Source organism: Argopecten irradians, chromosome 11, assembly GCF_041381155.1.
Source record: "Argopecten irradians isolate NY chromosome 11, Ai_NY, whole genome shotgun sequence".
In the NCBI taxonomy this organism is placed as follows: domain Eukaryota; kingdom Metazoa; phylum Mollusca; class Bivalvia; order Pectinida; family Pectinidae; genus Argopecten; species Argopecten irradians.
In genome coordinates this window covers 34,480,462-34,503,765 of record NC_091144.1, presented here as the reverse complement: position 1 = coordinate 34,503,765, position 23,304 = coordinate 34,480,462, and the positions used below count along the sequence as shown (strand labels likewise).

At 33.8% G+C, this 23,304-nt stretch overlaps 1 protein-coding gene across 4 annotated transcripts in view; it reads left to right on the top strand.

Annotated features, from left to right (window-relative positions):
- LOC138335393 (endothelin-converting enzyme 1-like) overlaps positions 1 to 23,304 on the top strand; it is a 61,384-nt gene that overhangs the window by 23,536 nt on the left and 14,544 nt on the right. Inside the window, exons 2-5 of one of the 4 annotated variants that reach the window (XM_069284454.1) lie at positions 8,516 to 8,533; positions 10,997 to 11,048; positions 19,994 to 20,035; positions 21,752 to 21,947. In XM_069284454.1, coding sequence (XP_069140555.1) covers positions 8,516 to 8,533; positions 10,997 to 11,048; positions 19,994 to 20,035; positions 21,752 to 21,947 — 308 coding nt within the window. The remainder of the gene's footprint in view (positions 1 to 8,515; positions 8,534 to 10,996; positions 11,049 to 19,993; positions 20,036 to 21,751; positions 21,948 to 23,304) is intronic. The other 3 variants (XM_069284455.1, XM_069284456.1, XM_069284457.1) reach the window with 3 other exon arrangements.

Here is a 23,304-nt window from a genome sequence, read left to right as displayed (position 1 = left end):
TGTGATAGGTTATAGAACTATTTATGTAGACTGACGAAACAGCACAATGGTATGACGCACAAAAGAAGTAAATATGAATGTTGCTTCATTCATAACATTTGCCATGCAAACCTAAAATTATTTTTATTTTTCCAAACCATGGATTCGGGATAGGTTGGTGACACGTACAAAAAGGCATATTTACAACCAGTATCAAGATATCAGTGTGATGAAGTATACAGATAAATCCATGGCCACAATTAATACTGTTCAACTGGTGACTTGGGCGAAAAATTCAAATTTTAGCGAAAAATTATGAACTATTAATTTAAGTTTGCAAATTGAATTTCGCAATTATGTCCTGCAAAATTGCGAAAATATCACCCCGCGGACCTTAGGTGATCATTTGCTTCGGGGGATAGTGAGGGGAACAAAATGACCAATACAGAATGTTGGAGTTTTTAATGTCATGACGAACAAAGCTGGCCTGTAAGCTAAATCAGCCCATATAAATAGGATCCATCGCCAGTATAACATGAATATGGCCTCACACCCCCACGTCGAAATCCCTAGCCTTGCGTGGAGAGCATCAGCATCGGATATTGTCAATCGTAATCACGTATTTGTCAACCAAACAAATCAGGCGTGATATCTGGGACGTAAATAAGACCTTTACCACTGACCTACTTTCTGCTGGAATTCAAATATCTCCCATTTACGAGTGTAAAACCAACAGCAATTGACCTTAATTTGCCATTTGATCATGATCGTGTTCGCTGAGGTTTAACAGAGCATGGGTTTGTATGTACATAACGTGAGTAATCTTAAAGTGTAGTCCACCAGCCCGTACTCTAACTTTCTATGTATAGACAACAACGGACAGGAACGACGATTACATATATATGCATAGCAACATGTTCATAATGTTTGAAAATAAGGCAAAAATCGTTTTGGTTATTCAAAGCCAGAAAATGTCATCTTTTGCAAAAATAGCAAATAGCATTTAGCATTATTACATTCGCCATATAAGGTCATTCTCCATATAAGGACACTATGAATCAAACCAAATATGGAACACATTTTAAAGATGTCTGACTTTGGAATATATTGAATTCTAGTTGTGGTGCATGATAGACCTTATCTAGGCCATCTTTGATTGAGACATCAATATAGTCCCTAACTGAACTTCAACACAAAAAAAAGCCAAATCAGTGTTTTTGAGTTTTTCTCATTATTGAAGAATTCTACCAATAATGAATGTAATGCTTTCGGTGCTGTTAGTCAGAAACATTCCAGGCTGTCGACAGGTCTTCAAGGTCACAGAAATCAGTTACTATCAGAACACTACAAAAGCTGAAAATGAGTTAGACTTGGTTATGCTTAGTAGCCTTCACGATCGTCTGATTATTGATACAATACACTGCTGTAGAAACGGACCTAAAATAACCTAAAATAATTCTATGATTTAAGGATCTTTATAATGAATCATTCATTCGTGAGAAATAATACTTTTAATATTGACAAACGACATCAAAAACTTGTAAAATATGTAATCATTTCTTTAATTTTGAATTTATAATGGCAAATAGTTACCATCGTTAAAATTTCAAGCGATTAAAATTGTAAATAAAATAAAAAATAACAATATCGCACTGTAAACATTTTAGTAGAAAAACCCCACACATAATCTTGATAATAAGTTATAGCAATAGTGTAGCCTTTACTGTACACCTGGTTTTGTGTGGATTCATCGAAGCATATCAGAGTCAACATCAATAGATTATCAAAATAACTTCCCTTACACTTATTTGTTTTGGAGCAGACCCAATTTAAGTGTAATTCGTATTACTATTTCTGATGTTGAAATCGACTTTATAATCAAATTACTGTGTAATGTTTGGACAAACTGATTGGCTTTTGCTGTGACTTAAAATTGGAATAGTAAAACTCTGTGCCCTCCATTAGTGTATGTATCCCACTGTTCATAGCGTCATCTGTATTTTTTACGACACAATGTTAATAGAGAAGAAAATAACCTATTTACCAGCCGAATTAGATATCTCATTGATATGATAGAAATAGGTAGCAATTCACCATAAATTTACACAACTGTGTTATTGCGAAAAAAAACCCTTACTAACTAGAAAAGAACAGTTGCCAGCCGAATTACAATTCATTGATATGATAAAAAAAAGTAAGGGGATTCATCCTGAATTTGATTTACACATTTGTGTTATTGGATAGTGACACATTCTTGAGTATGACATGTACAGTTTCAGTCGTATTTATCGAGTAAGGAGTTATATATAGGTCAACTGTGTGTCAATTGATGATAGAAATACGAATTCAATCAATGATAAATCATCTCACTCCACGAGCGGAAGTTCGCTGCATTTAAAATGTGATAAAACAACAAATAGAACACGCTTAAAGAGAAGTACAAATACATTGTCAAGATGAATTAATTATCCTTCTTCCTGTGCAATAGGAAGTTCGCCATACATCATCTCACTCGCCAGTTTTTCTTTGATACCTTCTCGACAAACAAGACGTAATGTATTACGCTGGGTGTATTGATGGACAACTGCTTTATAATTTTATTCAAACCTCTCGTGTGGTCGATATCGGATTCTATGATCATTGTATCATCATTGCCAGCTCGAGAATTAATTGTTTCATATTCAAACTAAATCTAACTTGAAGTTTTCTGTGCTTTGATTTTCTAACAAATTAATTTATTTTGTTAAATCTTTCAAAGACGATTGTTTGTTTCTTCAGACAGGTACAGTATTGTGATAAATATGTATTAATGCCTTACATGATGTATATTGCATACCAGAATGACCACAGGGGTTCCTTACAAATGTTAAAGATATGTAAGATTGGTCGCGGTGTTAAACATACAAACTAAATAACTGCTACCCTCTTATATATATTATCATTTAACGGGTCTCTGCGAGCTGACCTATAGCCACGATGTTTCGTTCTTGGTCATCCGCAGTCTGACATGTGTTAAATAATAATTGAAGGACAGCGATAACTAAGACATTATTTAAAAAAAATACAGATATATCAAAAGGCAGGGATCTGGAGATGTGGTTAAAATATCTCAGATTCTGGACAATATGACTTTGTGCTTTTGCAGAAACTTCAGTTGTTTTGATGGGTGCTATGGAACCACAGCCGTTGATCTATTGACTAACTATAGATATTTCTACTCACAAAGTATATTCGAAACATTTTCGCAGTCACATTTTTATTAATATTATCAAATTCTGAGCATGAAAACAACGTTTTCCCGTAGACGTTTTTCGTATATCAATTGGCCCTCAGTACCATGATTTGATTAACAGCTGATTGTTCCTTGGAAAGACAGCTTGATTATTAATGTGATGAGACCCCATGTATACTGTCTCATATGATGAGACACCTTTCATACTGTTTTATCTGATGAGACGCCTTGTATGATGTCGATCTGATGAGACACCTTGGATGCTGTCGATCTGATTAGATACATTGCATACTGTCTTTTCCGATGAGAATGTATTTTTTATATCTTTGATATAATGTCACGACCGGATTTTGTTACATTTATGTCGCTGTTGCACATATTCTAGTCACGTGACGTGATTGGCGTGCCATACTTTCGTTATTTGTTACAATAGATATATCCAATACCCAGAGCTCGGTAGACTTGATACTGAAATCTAAAAACACTTCTACATTTTCAATATACGAGTCTCTTGGCGAAGTCGTGACATTTTTACTATCAAACCCGCAGCTGGTGTTGCTGGATTTAGGTACAATGACTGAGCTCATCAACTGGAGATCAGCTGAAAAGAGAAGAGCATGTGAAACGTTTTCCATGACAACCGGCAATTAGGCATTGCGTCACCTCCATTTCAATGTATCTTTCTTTGGTATGTTACTAGGCAACCATCTTAACAACGTGCTGGGAAATAATAATTGTTATCAAATTCGCTAAATTGGTTATTATTTCATCCGACTGGTGTGGATTGATATGATTTGGATTTTTCTCAATAGCAAAGGTCTAACAATTCGTTGCTAATTTGAGTCCTTGTTAGCAATTATTCTTTCTCTTGAAATCAGCCCCTGGGTTGTGAATGTTGGAACTAAATGTGTGTCAAATGACGGATACTAGAAGTTCACATACTTTTACCGGCTTCTAAGGCTTCGTTTTATCAACATTGCCTGGTTTGTCTTTATATTGAGGAACTGAATAGAAAGATGAAATTAAGCACAAAATCAAAAGAAAGTGTTTGTGTTGCAATATTATAATCTGTGTCATATCTAAAATGAAAAGGCTCACTGACCACGATTGAAATATTAACCTTAATCAGGTCGATACCGTGAATGCAGCAGAAGACGCTTCATTTTTCGTAACATCTAGTCTGAAACATCATGGAGTTACAATATAGTCTCTGCGTTAAAAATGCATCTTTTCCAGTAGGATTTTCAAAGTTTGAATCAAATTACCATATGGTTCGGTACAAAAGTAGATAACGACTGCTAAAATAACCTCGAACCAAAATCACACCAAACAGTTCTTGACTAGATTTCACATCTCACAGACTAGCCAATGTGACTATAAAAGCTGCGTTGAAACAACCCAATAAAATACCCTTTATAATCTTTGTTATATAACGTATCGAATGTTGATCTGTTTCACAGGACTGTACACACGTATCGTGTTTAAATCGATCAAAAATAGTCATCCTGTCTACATTTCGCAATAGAAGGGACATTTTGTAGCACAAAAAACATTGCATATAAAGTTTAGGTAAAGGAATTCTCCTTATCTAGATAATGTTCGGCGCAATCGGTTTGTTTTTATGGAATAAAAAAGTAGAAACATTTGGTTGACGATGTTCTATTTGATCCTCATACATATTAACTAGTGCCTAAGTTGTAATATATTTAATAGGGGATTACTGATATTATTCGGCTGTCTTCGGAATGTCATGTATTTGGCGTCATTGCTATAATATTACTGTATTTATGTATGATATCTGATGGGTAAAAACTACTGCGCCGGTCAGGCGGAAGTAGTACGCAACAGGCCCGGGCTTACTGTCCTTCTGTGTGTTGATTGGACGCTTGATGAATAAAACCAATCCAAGCTTTTAAACGTAGTTGGGAAATAAATCTAAGGGTACTGTCAAAGCTGTTAAGAATTGTTGACCTTCGAATATTTACTGACGTTGTCTTAATAACAATACTTTCGAAAAAAATATCTTTATGATTACATGATATTACCGAACGTCGCTGGAATACTGTGTTGCTATGTCACTTCAACCTTAACAAATCCAAAAGGATGTACAATTATATGATAATTACTAGGATCTGAAACAATCATCCTGCTTAATCACTCTGCTTCCTATGGTTTCACATCCACCCGACTCATGCTTTATAAATCTATGTCGTCCAATGATTTTACGACCTCCCGTTTACCATCACGATCTCCCGATTACCTATATGATCTCCCGATTACATTCACGATCTCCCGATTCCCTGTGCAAATCTATATCACCTGTCATTACATGCACAAACAACATGCATGAATGTCGTTTGTTAAATCCCTCATTTTAGTAATTTCACTCTATGATTCAAACTTATTTTAAAGTAATATTAATTCTCTATATTTACAATGATTAATGTATTTATGGAACACAAATAAACTCATTAAGCCATGAAGCAAGGATTCAAATATCCCTCTTCTCTCTCCTTTTGGTGGAACCTGGCACATATTCACTTTGTAAGTACAATATTCCCTTTATAACTCTCTTGAAATAAACCTCTCCAGTTGCTGGTGTATTGCTACTTCAGCAACCATATTAAACCTCTAAACCGTTGTCGGAGTGTATGCTACAAGTCCTCACAATTTGTTTTCATAAGGGATATTGGTGATATAATCGTAACGACTATCCAAAATAAAAGTACATCGGCTATCGATTTCCTTTCTGTTATCGCAAAACAAACAAATCTTGCTTAATACCTTCTTCAACTCTAATATAAAACTCGACGATAAAATAATATTGGGTTTCTAGTTTCTTTACTGGTTTAATCATACATGTAATGTTTGAGTGGAAAATATGATTGCCCGTAATAAAAACCACCGATCTAATGGGACTACATTTTTTTCATTTCAAAATAGTTTATTAAATCAAGATTAATTAAAAAAAATAAAGTTTGTTTCATGATTACATAATAACCACGAACCTTTTTGGATTCCCTTACTTCCAAAATTATATATTTTATTGATGTAATGAGTCAAAAAAATCAGTTGCCTGTCATAACGGTTTTGGCTCGAAATGACACAAACCAATATCAGGAGAAATTTGTGATATACTTCAAAGCAGCAATACAGTTCTGAGAGTTACATCGATGCAGACATACCCAGAAAAATCTTATTGCACACATTTAAACTTTGCAAGAAAACATCCTGTTGATTGAATGATAACCAAAAATCAATTTATATATCAAAAAATAATTGTATAATTATGTCTGCATACTTTTTGTATGAAGGTAATGTTATAATCCATTTCACAAATGTGATTTTTACATACTTTTAGTATAACGGTAATGTTACAATCTATTTCACAAATGATTTTAGCATACTTTTAGTATAACGGTAATGTTACAATCTATTTCACAAATGATTTTAGCATACTTTTTGTATAACAGTAATGTTATAATTTATTTCACAAATATGATTTTTGCATTAAATATAGCTCATAGATACATCGATACATAAAAACTTCTCCATGTATAGACTGACAGACGGCTTATAACGCACATTTAACGAAGAACGTTAAGTGGTAGTATGTGTATTTAGAATTATCGAAGTTTATGGAACATTTTTCGATACTTTGATCTGAAGTACATTTCATTACCACGATTACTGTTGAACATGCAGTGGTGCATGTCAGTACCACCAACTGATAACTCTACATAATGGTCCTCACCAACATAACCTGTGTTATGATAACGTATAATGAATGCATAAAAGGCTATGTGTAGTAGGCTACTTGTTGCACTTAACGTCGAAGAGTATGTATAATTATTTAATAGGTTCGAATAGATAGTCATGGTTCTCAACCGTGTAGTTTAACATCTTCTTATTTACTATAAAAAGTCAGTCCTTCCAAGGTTATGCACGAAGAATACGTAACTACTGATCGAATTATATAAATCGATGATATGTCACCCTAAATTGGGGAGTTTTCAACATAAATATTCATAATAAAATTCTCTAATCGATATGAAGTCTTTATAAATGGGCAAAAAAGTAATTTTCAAGTAGTTTTTAATTTTAACAGATTTTATTGATATTATATTTTTATCAAATGGATTGGTTACCAGGCTATGCCTGTTTAAGTCCATTCCAATTTAATTTTAACACGTATACATTTATCTACATTCATTGTATACTTTGAACATAGTTTGATCTTTTGCTCATTATTAGGCTAATTAAATTCAAAATTACCATCTCGCTATAGGTGAATAATGAAAGTAACATGATAAAAAAATTTTTTTTTTAATTTAACGAAGTGCCAGTTGTCTCCCTTGCGTTAGTGACAACACACACATAATGTATTTATTACGCTAGTACATACCTGAAATCAATAGTCCATTATTTACACTTACCTTTGATAGTATCTTACGGCTATGAAATTTCTTCCATTATTCTTCAATGAGTTTTACCAATTGGCATTGATTGTGGAACTAACTATTCAAATATCTGCATTAACTCCATGTTTGTGTTTTAAGGTTTATGTTTACTTAATATGCCATCTTATATCTCCTTCCTCATAGTCATGCAATCAATTTTATTTTAAAGTGTGTTGCGTTCACGTAAGGAAGGCTACAGTCGATATACGTACGAGTGATATCATACATAGAATCCCTGTTCAATACTAACCCGAACTCGGTAGAAGTATAAAGTGATTTGTTTTTATTTAATTAATACGAGTTAGTAGTTGGTAATGAGACACTGATTGACGTTTCTCGCGTCACCAGTGTGAGCGTCCTCTGTGTATTGGGGAAGTTTACCTCTCTGACTCATACAATATAAAGCGTCCCTTGACGATAAGGGAATGTTAAAGACACAGGGTTCGTCGCAAGATCTTACATTGACTTACTAAACAATACCTGTGCACATTATTTAACGTGTTCTGAATATTTCATTTTTAATAAATTTTTTCAAGATGATATTTTGTGCTTGAAATGTGTTGAGTGTCATTGAAAAAAATGTGGATTATTTTATTCTAATCAAAAATTTAAATGCAAATAGCGATTGAAATATGAACTAATTAATCCAGAATCACGATGTTCTAAACACTTAACGACAAAAGAAATTCATCTAATTGAATAGTGTAATGAAATGAAATTCAAATATATTTCAGTAGTATAATATAATGTTATAATGGATAAATGATAGTGTTTCTTTAAGGCGGTTACACTCGAGTGTTGCACCTTACCTAGCAGTCTAACTGAGGTATAATATATCTTGCAGGGTGGACATGGCGGCCAGGTAAATATTTTATTTTATTGGTGGTGATGCTGGTGTTGGTGGGGCTATAACGGTTTGTCTTCCTGTGTTGCTCTAACTCATTAGACTTGAGATGCCAGCCAACATCTTGTGGCTTCTGTCAAAATCTCCTGGTTCTGGTTCACGTTTTTACGGTGCTGGTCCAGGTAAAACATTTTACTTTTTATTGCTGGCGGTGTTGGTTTTGATAGTGGAACTATCACGATTGGTCTTTCTGTGTTGCTCTAACGCATTAAACCTGAGATGACAGCCACCATCTTGTGGCTCCTGTCAGAGTCTCTTTGCTTTCTGTCACGTTCTGGTGTTGACTAGATTGTTATATCAACACACACGGTTGTTTGTGGGACGATTTAGTACCTCTGTGTCTCTAAAATCTGTGAACGTGATGAGACTCACGAGGGATTTCTACGTATATTTGTGAAAATTATGTTTGTATTGGAAAATAATTGGAATTCGTATAGCAATATACAGACACAATTACAAAATGTATTAACACATTTAAATGTATCACTGTTATCAAACACATTGAAAATATATCACTGTAATCAAACACATTGAAAATATATCGCTGAAATCAAACACATTGAAAATGTATCACTGTAATCAAATACATTCAAAACATATCAATGTAATCAAACACATTGAAGATGTATTACTGTAATCAAACACATTGAAAATGTATCACTGTAATCAAATACATTCAAAACATATCAATGTAATCAAACACATTGAAGATGTATCATTGTAATCAAATACATTCAAAATATATCACTGTAATCAAATTAATTCAAAATGTATCACTGTAATCAAATAACATTAATATGTATCACTGTAATCAAATACATTCAAAACATATCAATGTAATCAAACACATTGAAGATGTATCATTGTAATCAAATACATTCAAAATATATCACTGTAATCAAATTAATTCAAAATATATCACTGTAATCAAATTAATTCAAAATGTATCACTGTAATCAAATTAATTCAAAATGTATCACTTTATTCAAATTGATTCAAAATGTATCACTGTAATCAGATTAATTCAAAATGTATCACTGTAATCAAATACATTCAAAACATATCACTGTAATCAAACACATAGAAAATGTATCACTGAAATCTAATACATTCAAAATGTATCACTGTAATAATACAAATTCAAAACATATCACTGTAATCAAACACATAGAAAATGTATCACTGAAATCTAATACATTCAAAATTATCACTGTAATCAATAATTCAAAATGTATCACTGTAATCAAATAATTCAAAATGTATCATCAAAATTGACAAAAAATTACTACAGAATAATTAAAAAATAACAAATTATACAAAGTTATTAACATTAACTGTAACTTTTAATTGCATAATTATGGTGGCAAATAATACATTATGATCAGCAAGCATTGACATGATGCATCAAAACATCAACAAATATTGACATGATGCATTTTAATATCAACAGATATGAACTGGAATTATTTGTAATATAATTTTTGTGCGATGTTAGTCTTTTCATAGGAGGAAAACGTTATATTCTCTCGAAAACTGATGACGTAACAATGCATGAATACAACGTCAGAAAACTCTCAAATACCTCCTGAGAATCATTACCTTTCCAATATGTTTTCTGATTCGAAGAAAATGTACTGTATTTTGTAATCCGCTGTTTGTAGGCGTTTTACTACCCAGTGTTACGTCAACAGACGCTGGAACATCACTCGTCTCGTTTATGTGTGTAGTTTTATGTAGAGACTTTAGTAGATTAATTAAAACCTGACCTACAGACATGTCGTCTGCTTCTTTGAACAGCTTCTCGTCAAAGTGGCTTACCCTGCTTGTTACAATAATATTTGCTGCCTCTGATCTCTGGTTACCGTCTATATGCTACACGTGCATTGCGTGATTCTTTGATGAAAAACTTCCAGGTCGTGTAAGCGGTTAATTGCCATGTCGTAATACAAGCATGTTAACAACCCAGATCCCTTTTGATGCAAACACAGACCAGCAGATTTGTTATCACACACTGCGCATGCACTTTACATCAAACTGCAACAGACATAACAGTAGAACTAAAACAAACAGTCGAGTTTCATATTTATCTAGTATTTGTATAATTATGATAATACTAACATAATAAACTGTCAATTTGCTCTCAAATTAGTTCACAGAAAAAAACCCACATTTTCCATATTGGATAACAAAATTTTGTTTGTGTTTAGATTATATCCTGTTGATTTAATTGATTTAGTTATAAATAAACACGAAGATCTAATAATCGACAGACCGTCTGATTCCAGGAACATCAAACCCTTTAAACCAGTATAAAGATAACAGATCAAGCCACAAAGGGTCTGGACATTTTACGTAGACCGTTGAACTATATACATTAATTTTAATAACGAGAATTCAGATTTCCATTCTTGTGTGTTGCAGACAAATCAACGCCACAGAATCCAACGAACTACTGAATGGCAATGATATCAAGGTGAGTTTAATGTTTTTGTTTTGATAAATATTCAATGCAAACTTTATCATCCTTGAGTATACCGAATTATCTGTCTCTGAGCCACTTTTACTTTTTGTTTATTGATACGCACTTATTGTTTATCAGTTCTAAGTTAACTCCTCTTATCTAACGTTTTCATCTTGAGATAAACTGTTCATATACGTAAGTTATAAAATTAAGCCCTTCGCTTTAAAGGATGACGTCATGGTGTTTTAGAAACAACTCCAAATAGTGACTTAACAACCCCCACAATTGCATAAACCTTAAAGAATTGAAAATCAATTCAATCCATCAGTTATTTGGTATTGTGATTCATCAATGATATAAGATGAAGCAATTCTTCAGTAGCACGTTCTCACAGTGCAGTCATGTGTATTGTAAGTAGACACTAAGATATAAATTGCATTGCTTTCAAATCTAATTTTCGTGGATTATCAACAAGATAGATATACATTTTAACACAGAAACGCAACATCTTTAAATTTAACAAATCGTCACTGTGATGTCGTTAAGGAATTTGAGTGGATCTGATTATTGAAAGCATTTCAAACAAAACAGTTGTAGTTCATTGACGATTGTCGTGGGAGATTTAATTGTTTGGAAACGTAATTAATCATGTACATGTCATTGACAACAAGAAATGTGTTATCCAACATATACACGATCGATTTGTTGGGTCTTTTCAACTTTTATTTTCAAAAATTAATATATGGCTTCTAGGAACTCATGGATTTGAGTTACTGAAAACAATAAAGAATATTGAATTAGAATAATAGTAAGAATAATGTTGGAATACGTTAGCACTAACATTAAGGATATTATCAATCTAAACATCATACTTTTATTAATGATATTGTCAACCTTATGTAGTTTTCATTTATCATAAGATAGTTTAAAATAGTTTATTAAGGATGTTTTCTATCTAATTATCACATTTGTGACTCCTGTTTGTCATTAGAGCTAATACGTTATTAGCCTTTCATCCTTGTGCCACTACCCTAATGTGTGTGGATAGGAACGACCACACTGTTGTACCGATTCATTACAAGCAACTGTATTGGATATCGTGTTTATTTGCACCGGAAGTGATCAATACATCGCCCCTTGTCGTTCAACCTGTTTAGCACATCACGTTCTTGCATCACTTCTACAGCACAATCGAACAACAGATCTGAAAGCGATCGCATGGCTTGCTAACTCGTGATAAGACATGCGGGACAATTCTCCTCACGTTTCTGTCATTTCACCAAGTCCCCAGCGAGTAAACTTCACATTTACTTTAATCGCCACCATCTTTAATCTGTGCAGTTAAGTGTTGCTGTTATGTAGAATCTAGATCACTTTGCATTCTGTCGGCTAGAAGCGATATCTGCAAATGTAACAGTATTGGAAAAGAAAGAGAGATATCTCGCTAGCTATTGATCATGTGATACATTTGAAAAAAGCCACTTTATCTCACAGATAAGAACTACAAACAATATCAAACGATTTACTTCCAAGAACTTTCTATCAGGGTTTGTACAGCACTTTTCAAAACGACAGTTACCAATGATAACGGTTTCTTTTTTTTAAATATTTTCAAGCACGTTTTAAGCTTGTTTTCCAATCATATATTTGTCTAATGAATAAACCTGTATGTTCAGGTATGATGTTTGTCATTGGATAACAATTTGTACTAATTTGTTTCTAGTCTAAACTTGACACTTGAAAACATATGTAGTCTCTTGGAAATAAACCTGTTAGTTGCTTTATATTTATCAAGACTGCAAAGCCAATTGAAAATGGTTTACTCGATACCCGAGGCATCGATCTCAATGGATATTAGTTCTTCGTATAGTTTCTCAGTAGGACATATAGAGGTTAATGAAGACTATTGCAAACGTTTACGGTTGACGTCATGATTCCATCGGGAACAAGGCCTTGCATGGCGTCTGGCCGATGGCTGAGATAAAGAAATTTATAAAAGTGGCTGTTTAAAGGGAGTGGGACGACTGGTTTGCCCCATGTTCGTGTAATATGGATGTACTATTCACTTACTGTAATAGTATACTTCTGTGAGATGACACTATAAAATGGACAATAGTTATGACTATTTGTTACTTCACGTATTTCTTCACACACACACTTCATCGTAAATAAATAGCACCATAACAAAAACTCATAAAACTGAAAATGCACCTTTTAAGTTTACATATTATTTTTTATTAAATATGTTAGTTTTTTTAAATTGATACTAACCACGCATTACTCTATATTTTTCATTCATGTTCTCAAAGAGAGAACAGGGATACAACGAAGAACTGCACTACATGGATCACAGAGTAGTACTATTTGCCTAACATGTCTTCTTGCTTACCCTATCCGATAATTTGTAGTTTAGTGCACTTTTACACAAAAGTCTGTTTCTCACATTAAACAATGAAAGGCATCGCTAGTCTTGCACCATAGTCAATATTAATTACCCGAAATCTCTCCGACATTGCATCTATTATTACAGACTTCACATCTATAATCTTTATCGTCGGCACGTAAATATATCTCCGCTAATTATGATAAGGTGTTGAAATCCATCCTGCTTAGTGAAGATCTTCTGCAGGGAATGAAGAGTTCGCAGAACGCATGCTGATTTACTACGGATCAATGTAAACTATTGTGATGGTAGACATTCTTCACGAACTGTGCATGTGGAAACAAAGCTCTCTGTGGTTGTCGAAAACAAAGTCAGGGGAATCAAGAAAATTGTTCGATGGTAGAATTTTATATTGAAGGGGAATTTAGTAGTTAGTGGATTTGTTCGTCTTAAACACACAAGTTTTGAATGATTCCCAAATCCAAAAGGCTCCATGGTCACAAAAGAACCCTACACGTTGGTTAAGACTTAGCCAATCAGAAATAAAGTAACGTTTTGTCTTAAGTTAAACTATTTGAGGCTAGAATAACTAGTAGTTGTTAAGAGATGCAAAGTTATGAAATAATGTTAAGATGGCAGAGGAAGGAGTTAGCCATCAAAATGATATTATGACCTCATTTATTTAGTAAAATAATCGTTTCAGAATTTTCCTTGCCTAATTTTTCAAGATCGAAATACTTAAATCATTACTTTATGCTTATTCAATATCTGATATAATAAAACTGTTGAAAATACATTAAGTTATAAAAACTTAATCCCCAAACCAATGTATTTGATTATATATTGCATAAGAGGTAACATTATACTGAATAATTCATTTAGCTCTCAAGAAATTGATGACTGTTTTTAGAATTACACTTATTTATATATGGTGGTACTTCACTGCTTGAAGTGCTGCTATTGATCTTTGATAATAACATATGGGCGAATCAGCTTCATTAACGCCAGTATTGTTGCGTATGGCCGCCGGTAATCTGAATCTGATATGTATCGATAAAGAATGTAATTTAATCACACGTAATGATGTAGCGCTAAATTCGTAGAAAAAAAAAAGAAGAAACATTATGGTAAACATATTTCCTGGCATGATGCATCGAGCATGATCGTTTCAAATGCTACACTCTGTGTTTTGTACGACTGTTTAGTGTCATCGACTTCGTTTGTAGACTTTGATGGCTTGCTTCGTTTGTTTGAAACAAACAGTACTAAATAAAAAAGAATTTCTTTACCATTTTTTTCCAAATCTTTTAAGATTTGTATCATTATTTTTTTGATGATGTTATGGAATGTGGCAAAGGCTAACCTTTCATAGCGTCCGCGATTCTAGTCTTATGAATATACCGGTCGTCTGCTTCGCTGTCAAATCAATGATACCTATATAGGTGTGCGATCGATTCCGATGGAACAGAGACAGATTATTATGCAATAAACCACATCAAGCATTTAAGCAGGGGACTGCCACGTGGAAATATGTAGAAATTAAGTCTCCGAAACGTTCTCCTTCTTACCACATGGTTACCGATCTCTTCAAGTCCACTTAAATTGCCGCCATTTTGATAAAACGTCAAATCCTCTTACGTCTGTCAATCAGGGTCTTGTGGATGCTTGATTCCTGCAGGGTAACCACCATACTTTCAGGAAAAATTAATTCGAAAGAAATGTAGATTTGCTCTAGGCTAGAATGTGTCGGATGTTGTCTAGATGGTATTGGCGAGCGCAAAATGGAGTCTACAGCCTTCTCAATCCAGACTGATGCCGACAATGAACATCTTCTCGACACCTGTGCGCAGGTAAATATCTCTAAATGTATTAATAGGTATAATGTATATGGTAGAAGTTTAGAAATAGACGTCTGGCAACGTTCGAGATATATGTAAGTGTCATATTCACAAGTTTACCAAAATCCTCAAGTTTACCGTTACCTGTGACCAAACCGGCTTTGATGTCTTAATCACACATCATTTAGCACATTACTGATCGATAACGGCTTGAATTAATGCCATTCAACACATACGTTCTAGAATGTCTAAAACGAAGAGTATTTATATTATTTATTTAATCGAACTTTATGAATTGAAATTTTAGTAACGTGTTAATCTTTATAAAACATGTTTATAGTTAGGTACAAATTAATTATTCTTGTTGTGAAATATGCTACCGGAAGTACATTTTACCTTGGTTATTTTCGTATACAACTAGCTCCATATGCATTTAACCCGATACTTAGTCATTCACACACGAGATCGTCTCATCACATGTCTATTAGACGTAGTCACTGCACACATGCAGGCATTGCTATATATCTAGGCATGGTCATGTGTAAACTTGTTTTCTAGATCTTGCAATTTATAGTAAGTTTACTATTTCCATTCGTTATGTTTCCTTAAACTGGAGAAGAAAACGCATATTATGTTGAAAAAAAAATCTGAAAGAAATAAAATTTTGATTATGTAGTAACATTTGTAGATCAACAAAGTAGAGCGGATGTTCAAAATTCGCCATTTTGATAAATAAAGACTATCTTAAAGTGATATGAGAGTTCAAATTATTTAGTTTAAATGTTTAAACGTCTGCAAAATGCTTGCAAAGAAGCGTGATTAAAACCAAAATGTCATTGATAAGTATTGTGTACAATGTATATCCGAACATTTATCAAATAGCTGGTGTAAAACCTTTGCTCAGTAGGAATAGCATTGTGATATAATAATGTACTCTTGACATACTTAAAAAAGGAAAAAACGTGTTATGTAGGTTTGAATTTTGGTTTCTGTTGTAACAATAGTAAAAAAGTACATACAAGAGGGAAAAATATTATTTAAACATTTTTCTCAATATTTTTCGGGAATGAAAAATAACCTCAAAAATCTAACCAATTGAAATGAGTGTAACATATGAATCAGAAATCAAATTTTGTAGTATTTAATTTTAGTTTCTGATTTTTTTCCCTTAAAAATAACAACATAATACATTACTCACAATAATTAAACAAAAACCAAGCAAGATAACACTTTAATCTTATATTCTTACGGCAATAGTGCTAAGTCTGCTGCTCTACGGCAATTTATATACCAGCACCCTAACCCGAAAAGTGTCTCTGGGTTAAAGACGACAACAAACTGGGTGATAATAAAGTCGGCTTTCCAGATCTATGCTGGACTAAATGTGGATTTAACATCGCCAATCTCATTCATTTAACGCTTTAACAAATATGTTGATACAACTAGAACCGTTTACGGGAAACGATTTGGACCCACTTTCCTACATAATTGTGTAGGATTCAATTGTTGACAAGGTAATAGGCTACAAATTGGAAAATTCCGCGACAGCGTGGAAAGTGTGATGGCCAATAAGGCTGATTAAGCCTATGTAATCCATGCTGCTGGTGTATTGATTTCGTAATTAACGTCAACAGCCTCCCCGCCTACCTAACAATGGGCAGGCGTGATGAGGTGGACGATTATTCCAATTGATTAATGCTCTTGTTTTAAAAGCTGCATCTGAAAATAGATTGATTTTATTTTAATAGCCTAAGAAACAATATACACAGAAGCGTTTTCGATAGAACAGGTTTTATGACTTACATCATCTGAGCATAAAACCTAGTTTAATGTCAGATAGCAATAGTGATCAGTGATTATATATCCCCTCAATCTGTTGTATAGGGATAAAAATAAAAAGAAATAATATGTAATACATGAGTCGCGATTTTGAATTCCACACTGGGCAGTTGCCAGGTAGTGATCGCTGGTCGGTTGTTTTTCTTCGAGTTCCTCTACCAACAAACATGACACGTCCTTACATGACCATGCCTGTTAATAGGACGTTAAACTAATAAAACCCTAAACCCATGTTATGCATTTTAGCCGTAATACGGAAACGACCAATACAGATATACACAGAGAAAAAAAAATTAGGACTGAAAACAAGTGTCCGGAATAGCGGGGTGGTCGTAATTTTGAGGTGGTCGTACGTGAGGTTTCACCGTATGTACAGTCTGACCTGTCGGATAAGAGTCAAGCCGATATAGACACGGCCACGCTCTATTCTTTTATTTTAGAATTTTGGATAAATAGAACTACGGCAAATACGGAAAAGAAACTAAGATGTTAACATAAAGAAATTAAAATTGAAATCACTAGTAGAACATTTGAAACTTTACAGAATGAACATATAAAGGTGGGCGTCACTTGTGTAGTATTGCCTATAACCGATATTTTGCAAATACTTTAATAGATATTTTTTACTTTGCCGTATTAATCTCATTACATTTCTTATTGCTATTTTATTGATATATAATCTATTGCTAGGATTGCATCATGTAGCAGAGAGATTTATAATAACAATACGCCATCGCAGACATTCCTCAATGATTACCAACACCAGGCTTACCAATAACGTTCACTCTGTATAACTCCAATATACATTTTGGTGTTATGAACCGATGAAATCCTTTATCATACCTCGTATGTACTAGTTCGACTTCAATTTCCTGGCGGGATGAGTGAAATCAATAACTCCAGGTGACCAATCAGGTCCGGGATTTCCTTTCCATGTTCCTGTCAATAACGGCAAAACTACATCAGACGCAGGTGAAGATTATAACATAAATTCACTAACAGACATTCTGATGTCATATATATATACACGTATGTGCTGCGTCTAAATGGTTATTTAGATTTCAACTCTGGTCATTCTCTGAAGAACTTTCGCAACAGCGCTTCGAAGGATTATATCGTTTAACTTCATTAGGCGGCGATGGTCTATCGTATGGGTGAGAAATCACATCTTAATTCAAAGCAGGTTTGTACAGCAGTCTCTGACATTGGCAGATCCCCTAGGGTTTTGTCTCATTGAATATTCTTTATCGTTGGTAAGGGGAATTTTTTTCAAGGCATTTAACTTTAATATTCGTGAGTGTTTAGTTAAGTTGTATGCTATAGTTAATTTAGAACTGTTAACAACTGTAGACAAAAACATGTTCACGAGATTCTTGCAATGCAATATGGTTTCATAATAATTATTTTTATGTATTAATTGTATGCTTTTATTGGATGCCTCAATGATCATAATCGCAGAATTCTAGTTCAGATACGCTATTCGGAAAGAACAGCAAGAGAACAACAGTTCACGACAATTTCTTTAACACTTTCCTCGTTTTAGATATTAAATACACCACCTAAATTACCTTACGAAAGCTATCTTGCAAACGTATCTAGGGTCTGATTCAAGTGAATTATCATCATAACCATAATCAAAATAGAGAAATAGGTGCAAAATATCCGCCTCAATGACAAAAACTGAATTTAGACTGTTATGTAACCGTTACTTGCATTCATGATGGTTGTTAATGGAAAGGTTTTATGGAAATTTCCATTTTTTGACAGAAATTTCTTCCAATATTTGAATTTTCTCGCCTCCGTGATACATTTATCTCTTTAAGTGGTGTTTCTTATCAACAAACACGTAAAGAATAGATTTTGACTGGTTACAGTAAAATTATTATCAGGAGTTAAGTATATGTCAAAAACGAAGCAAACTACTAGTACTAAAGGAACGGGTATGATACCGTAATAATGTTACATAATTAACAAGTACATGTAACATTGATTAGAAGATAACTAATACTGGATGTCAATGTCGGGTAAATTAATGTTCGTGTGCAGAAATGTAACAGCAATGCGATTTGCACCTACATTCCGCTAGTAGAGAATTTAATCATAGTTTCAGGAAATAAAAGGTGTAAGATATTCTGTGCTTGCCCACTTCAGTCTTCATAGAGAACAATAAATCCAATAACCGCTCTGGCCAGTATTGTAGGTGGGATAGATGCTCCGTATTAGGAGAACTTTTTACGTTTGTTTCCATACCAAGCGTTCTTATGCCAAGTTGTCCATCCGTCCGTCTGCATCTTTTGCACAATTCTGGTGGAAGGAATTGGGGGATTGTTCCCAAATATTATAACATGATTCCTCAAGCAGATATATATGTTATCAAACTGTTTAAGCTGATCAGATTCAACCTTGCTGCTTTGCAGCCATAGAACATTTTGCAAAAATAATATCTAACAGTTTTCTAGCTATTATCTGATACAAATTCTGTGATGACCTTAGGGAGGAAATTTGTTCATCTTGAGCCTGGCACTAACGGGTCAGTGTCAAAAATTGAAAGGTCAAGTCTTCTATTGCACATTTTCTGGTGGATACATTTCCTCTTAACTTCATAAAGTATTGTTCTTTTGAATCAAGCAAGCTGAGCAAACTGGCTATTGGTCAAGAACATGTAGTGATAGTTATTTGTTCAAACATCCTGGTGACCGTCAATAACATCTCTTAAATCTTTAGGATTCATTTCTAAACTGTGGCTTGGAATAATGTGCATATTAAGTAGTGTCCGGAGACTTGTTTACGGTAATCCTAGAAGATCGGGCATTTAGTGTGAACTTTCCTGACTTGACAGTGATCAATATTACAACATTCAACCTATTTTCAACCAATCGTGTTGCATTCCATTTTAGGTGCGGTATCAGACAAACAGCCGTGATTCGTATTTATTTGAGGTAACAGTAAAGTATACGTAGTTACGTCCCAGCAAGGCACATTACCCCACCTAACCGGAAGTATAGTACGTCACTTCCTGTTGTCCATGATGCATTTCACCTTTTCATACCATCTAAAAGTTTTGTGATTCCAAAATGTCAAAATTGCCTTCTCAAAATTATTATTTAAAGTATAAATCAATGTTTATCTTTAATATTACAATTGATGTTTTCGTTAAGCAAGGTCATGTCATCTTATGGTCAATGTTGCAAAATATCATGATTTTTATAAGAGCGAATAACTCTTCTCGTTAAAGTCTCAGTAAGCTGCATCAATATGGCAACATAAAGTGATTATTATTAACGTAATTATTACCCTGGATCCGGTTTAACGCAATATGTTGTACTAATCCGTTTATTTTGTTTCAGAAAAATCATTCCAACAATGTATACGTTCTGTTTGATTTATCTGCAATCTTTATTTAATTGAGAACAAATTTATTGTTTTGAAAGCAACTCACAAAATCCATTTATATAATACACATATAATGCATCAAAATATAGAATAACCACACAGGAAAATGTCAAGTCCTTCATGTTTTACTTTTTTATTTTTATCCAGAGCTTACAAAATATATTAGACTTTACGAATGTATCTATTGCAAAGTATACTAAAGTTGCAAATGAATCTTGGTCTTTTCTGTGGGTTTTTTTCCTGAAAATATTGAAAGCATTCAAAAGTGACCAGAAAAAATGGTATTATTTCCTGCATCTTGTAAAAGTGAAAAGTATAGTTCAGAATCTATGAAAATAATGGTAGAAAATTCAGTAGGGTGCATGTTGGTTGAAGGGTGTTGACAACTGGTATAAAATTGAATTCGGAGCATGCGTTAACATAACCGTTTAATTCATACCATCAATTAACATATCATATACTATAAACCACTTTAATTTCGCGAAATAAAAAAAATATTTCCGTAATATCAGGACTCAAATACAGCCGAAACTCGTGATGTCGAAAATCTACGGACCATCCGAATTCGATTCATACGTAATGTCATTAGTTTGATCAGAACGTGGTTTTTACTAATTTAAATGCTTCGCGAATAATTGCATAAGGCGTACAACAAATGCAAATATCCTTATCAATATTTGCTCACGAATTAGAGTATTCCTGAATATATTGAAATTAACAAAAATGCAAAATAATTCATACGCAAAAATAGAGTGGTTTGCAGTAACGGACATTCCCATAATCAAGGTATATTGTATTCAAGGTTTCGAGTCCTGTAAGAGCTGGTTGTTATTTTATTATGCAAATATATTTTTCAACATATCATTGTTCACATCATATGACTATTTCATTCGAAGATGATGCTGCTTATAATAAGTATATTTATCAAATGGTATGTTCTTCGATTTTCTATAGCATGTGAGAATAGAGAGGAAGACATATATTGTATACATACAAATCTTTTCTTCTACTCTTCGTTCGTGACCATTATCATATATATTATTATGTATCAAAATCTATGATACTTTAGAAATGAATTTGTGAATGATCACTGTGTTTCATTGATAATGTCATTAAGATATTTACCCCTGTAAACACATTGGACACTAAAAACTTTAGGTTTGGACCAATCCATTTTAAAATATCAGGGATGAATTAGTTGACACAAGTTTGTAAATTGGCACAAAATGGTTAAAATGCTGGTATTTTTCTCTCTGTTTTAGATGACAAAGTTCGACCGGACGGATTCAGAAGACGATATCCTAGAGGATTACAGCGATGATTGTAACTGTTCACCACGTCTTCATTGCATCAAGAGCCGGACAGTGCTTGAAAAATGCCTCTTTGTTATCTCGCTCATCGCTCTCATCATAATCATCGTTCTTGCAGCATGCCTTGGATCAAAAACACCGCCTCAGGGTAGGGTTATAAACATACAACTTCCTTTTAAAATTTATTTTAGCATTTTGTTGTCTACAACCACAAATGCCACCTAAATAAATGAACACCCTATATTCTCTTTCTCTTGCTAGTTGTATTTAAAGTATTTGAAACGTTATTGTTCATCTGACCGTTAAACTTAGTTTGTGCTTACTATCTACCGGCTTAGTTGTTATCATTTGGCTCTCATCCGGAATAAAACCAAGATTTCACCAAGGTTTTATAGCGACACTCGTCCAGGAAGCTCTGCCTGAGTTCCTGGCTCTCTCATCCTTGTAACTGCTTTTAACAATTCGTATTAACAATAGCTTGGCTATATCTAGCTTTAGTTCACTCAGTGTTTTGATTTGGTTAGATAATGTGTTTGTATAGAAAATGGCATGGAATAGCAAGGAATATATATATATATATATATATATTAAAACAAGAGTTGTGCTGGAAATGGGGAGTTTGGAAGTTTGGAGTTTCCAGAGAAAATCCATGAATAATGACAGCCACCTTCGTGTACCAGTACATTTACTTTAATTCGTTTTTCCCCTAATCTTTGCATAGAATGGCCTTATAATGTCAAAAGAAGGGAAGCTAGGACTATCGATCGTATCTTTTTACCGTTTGTATATCCCATCAGCAGATTTTTTCTTTAGGTCTGTGGTAGTTTTGTTTCTGTAACAATTCATTATGTCAACACCCTTGAGTCAACGTGTCCATTCCTAGTGTATTTATCGAATGTCTAGAAGTATATTTACCTGGCGGCTCAGACGCTGTAATGATACACCTTTAAACGGCTCTTCTACCCTGGACGCAGACTCAAGGACCATACATAAAGCTCTTTGCAATTTTCCTCTGCTGAGTCTGGCCGCCTTCTCTTGGACAACATGCCAGCCTCACGTTAGATCTTTACGCTTGTCGTGCACGTGCTGAAAGGGAAATTACACCTACATGCACTTGACTGTAATTAAGCTAAAACGGTCGATAGCAACGACTGCGGAAGGCATTTGAATACAATGATATATCACAGAAACTGAACTCTAAATTGATTCTTGATATCAAGATCACCATGATTCAGACCGGAAACGTAGCGTCTGATTCACTTGCATGTTTGACTTTCATGCACTTTCAAATCAAACGTGTGTTGGAGGTTACTAAATGGCATGTACCATTTCTTTTACAAAAGAATGACCTGACTATTAAAAGCAGTCATGCGTGTATTATTCCAGTTTCTGCTGTTTCTTGCTTTCACTACTTTTACCTATTCCAAAGAAAAATAATATAAATAAATAAACCCGAGATAAAAAAGGTTTTCTATTAAATACCAACTTAACGTTACTTATGATTT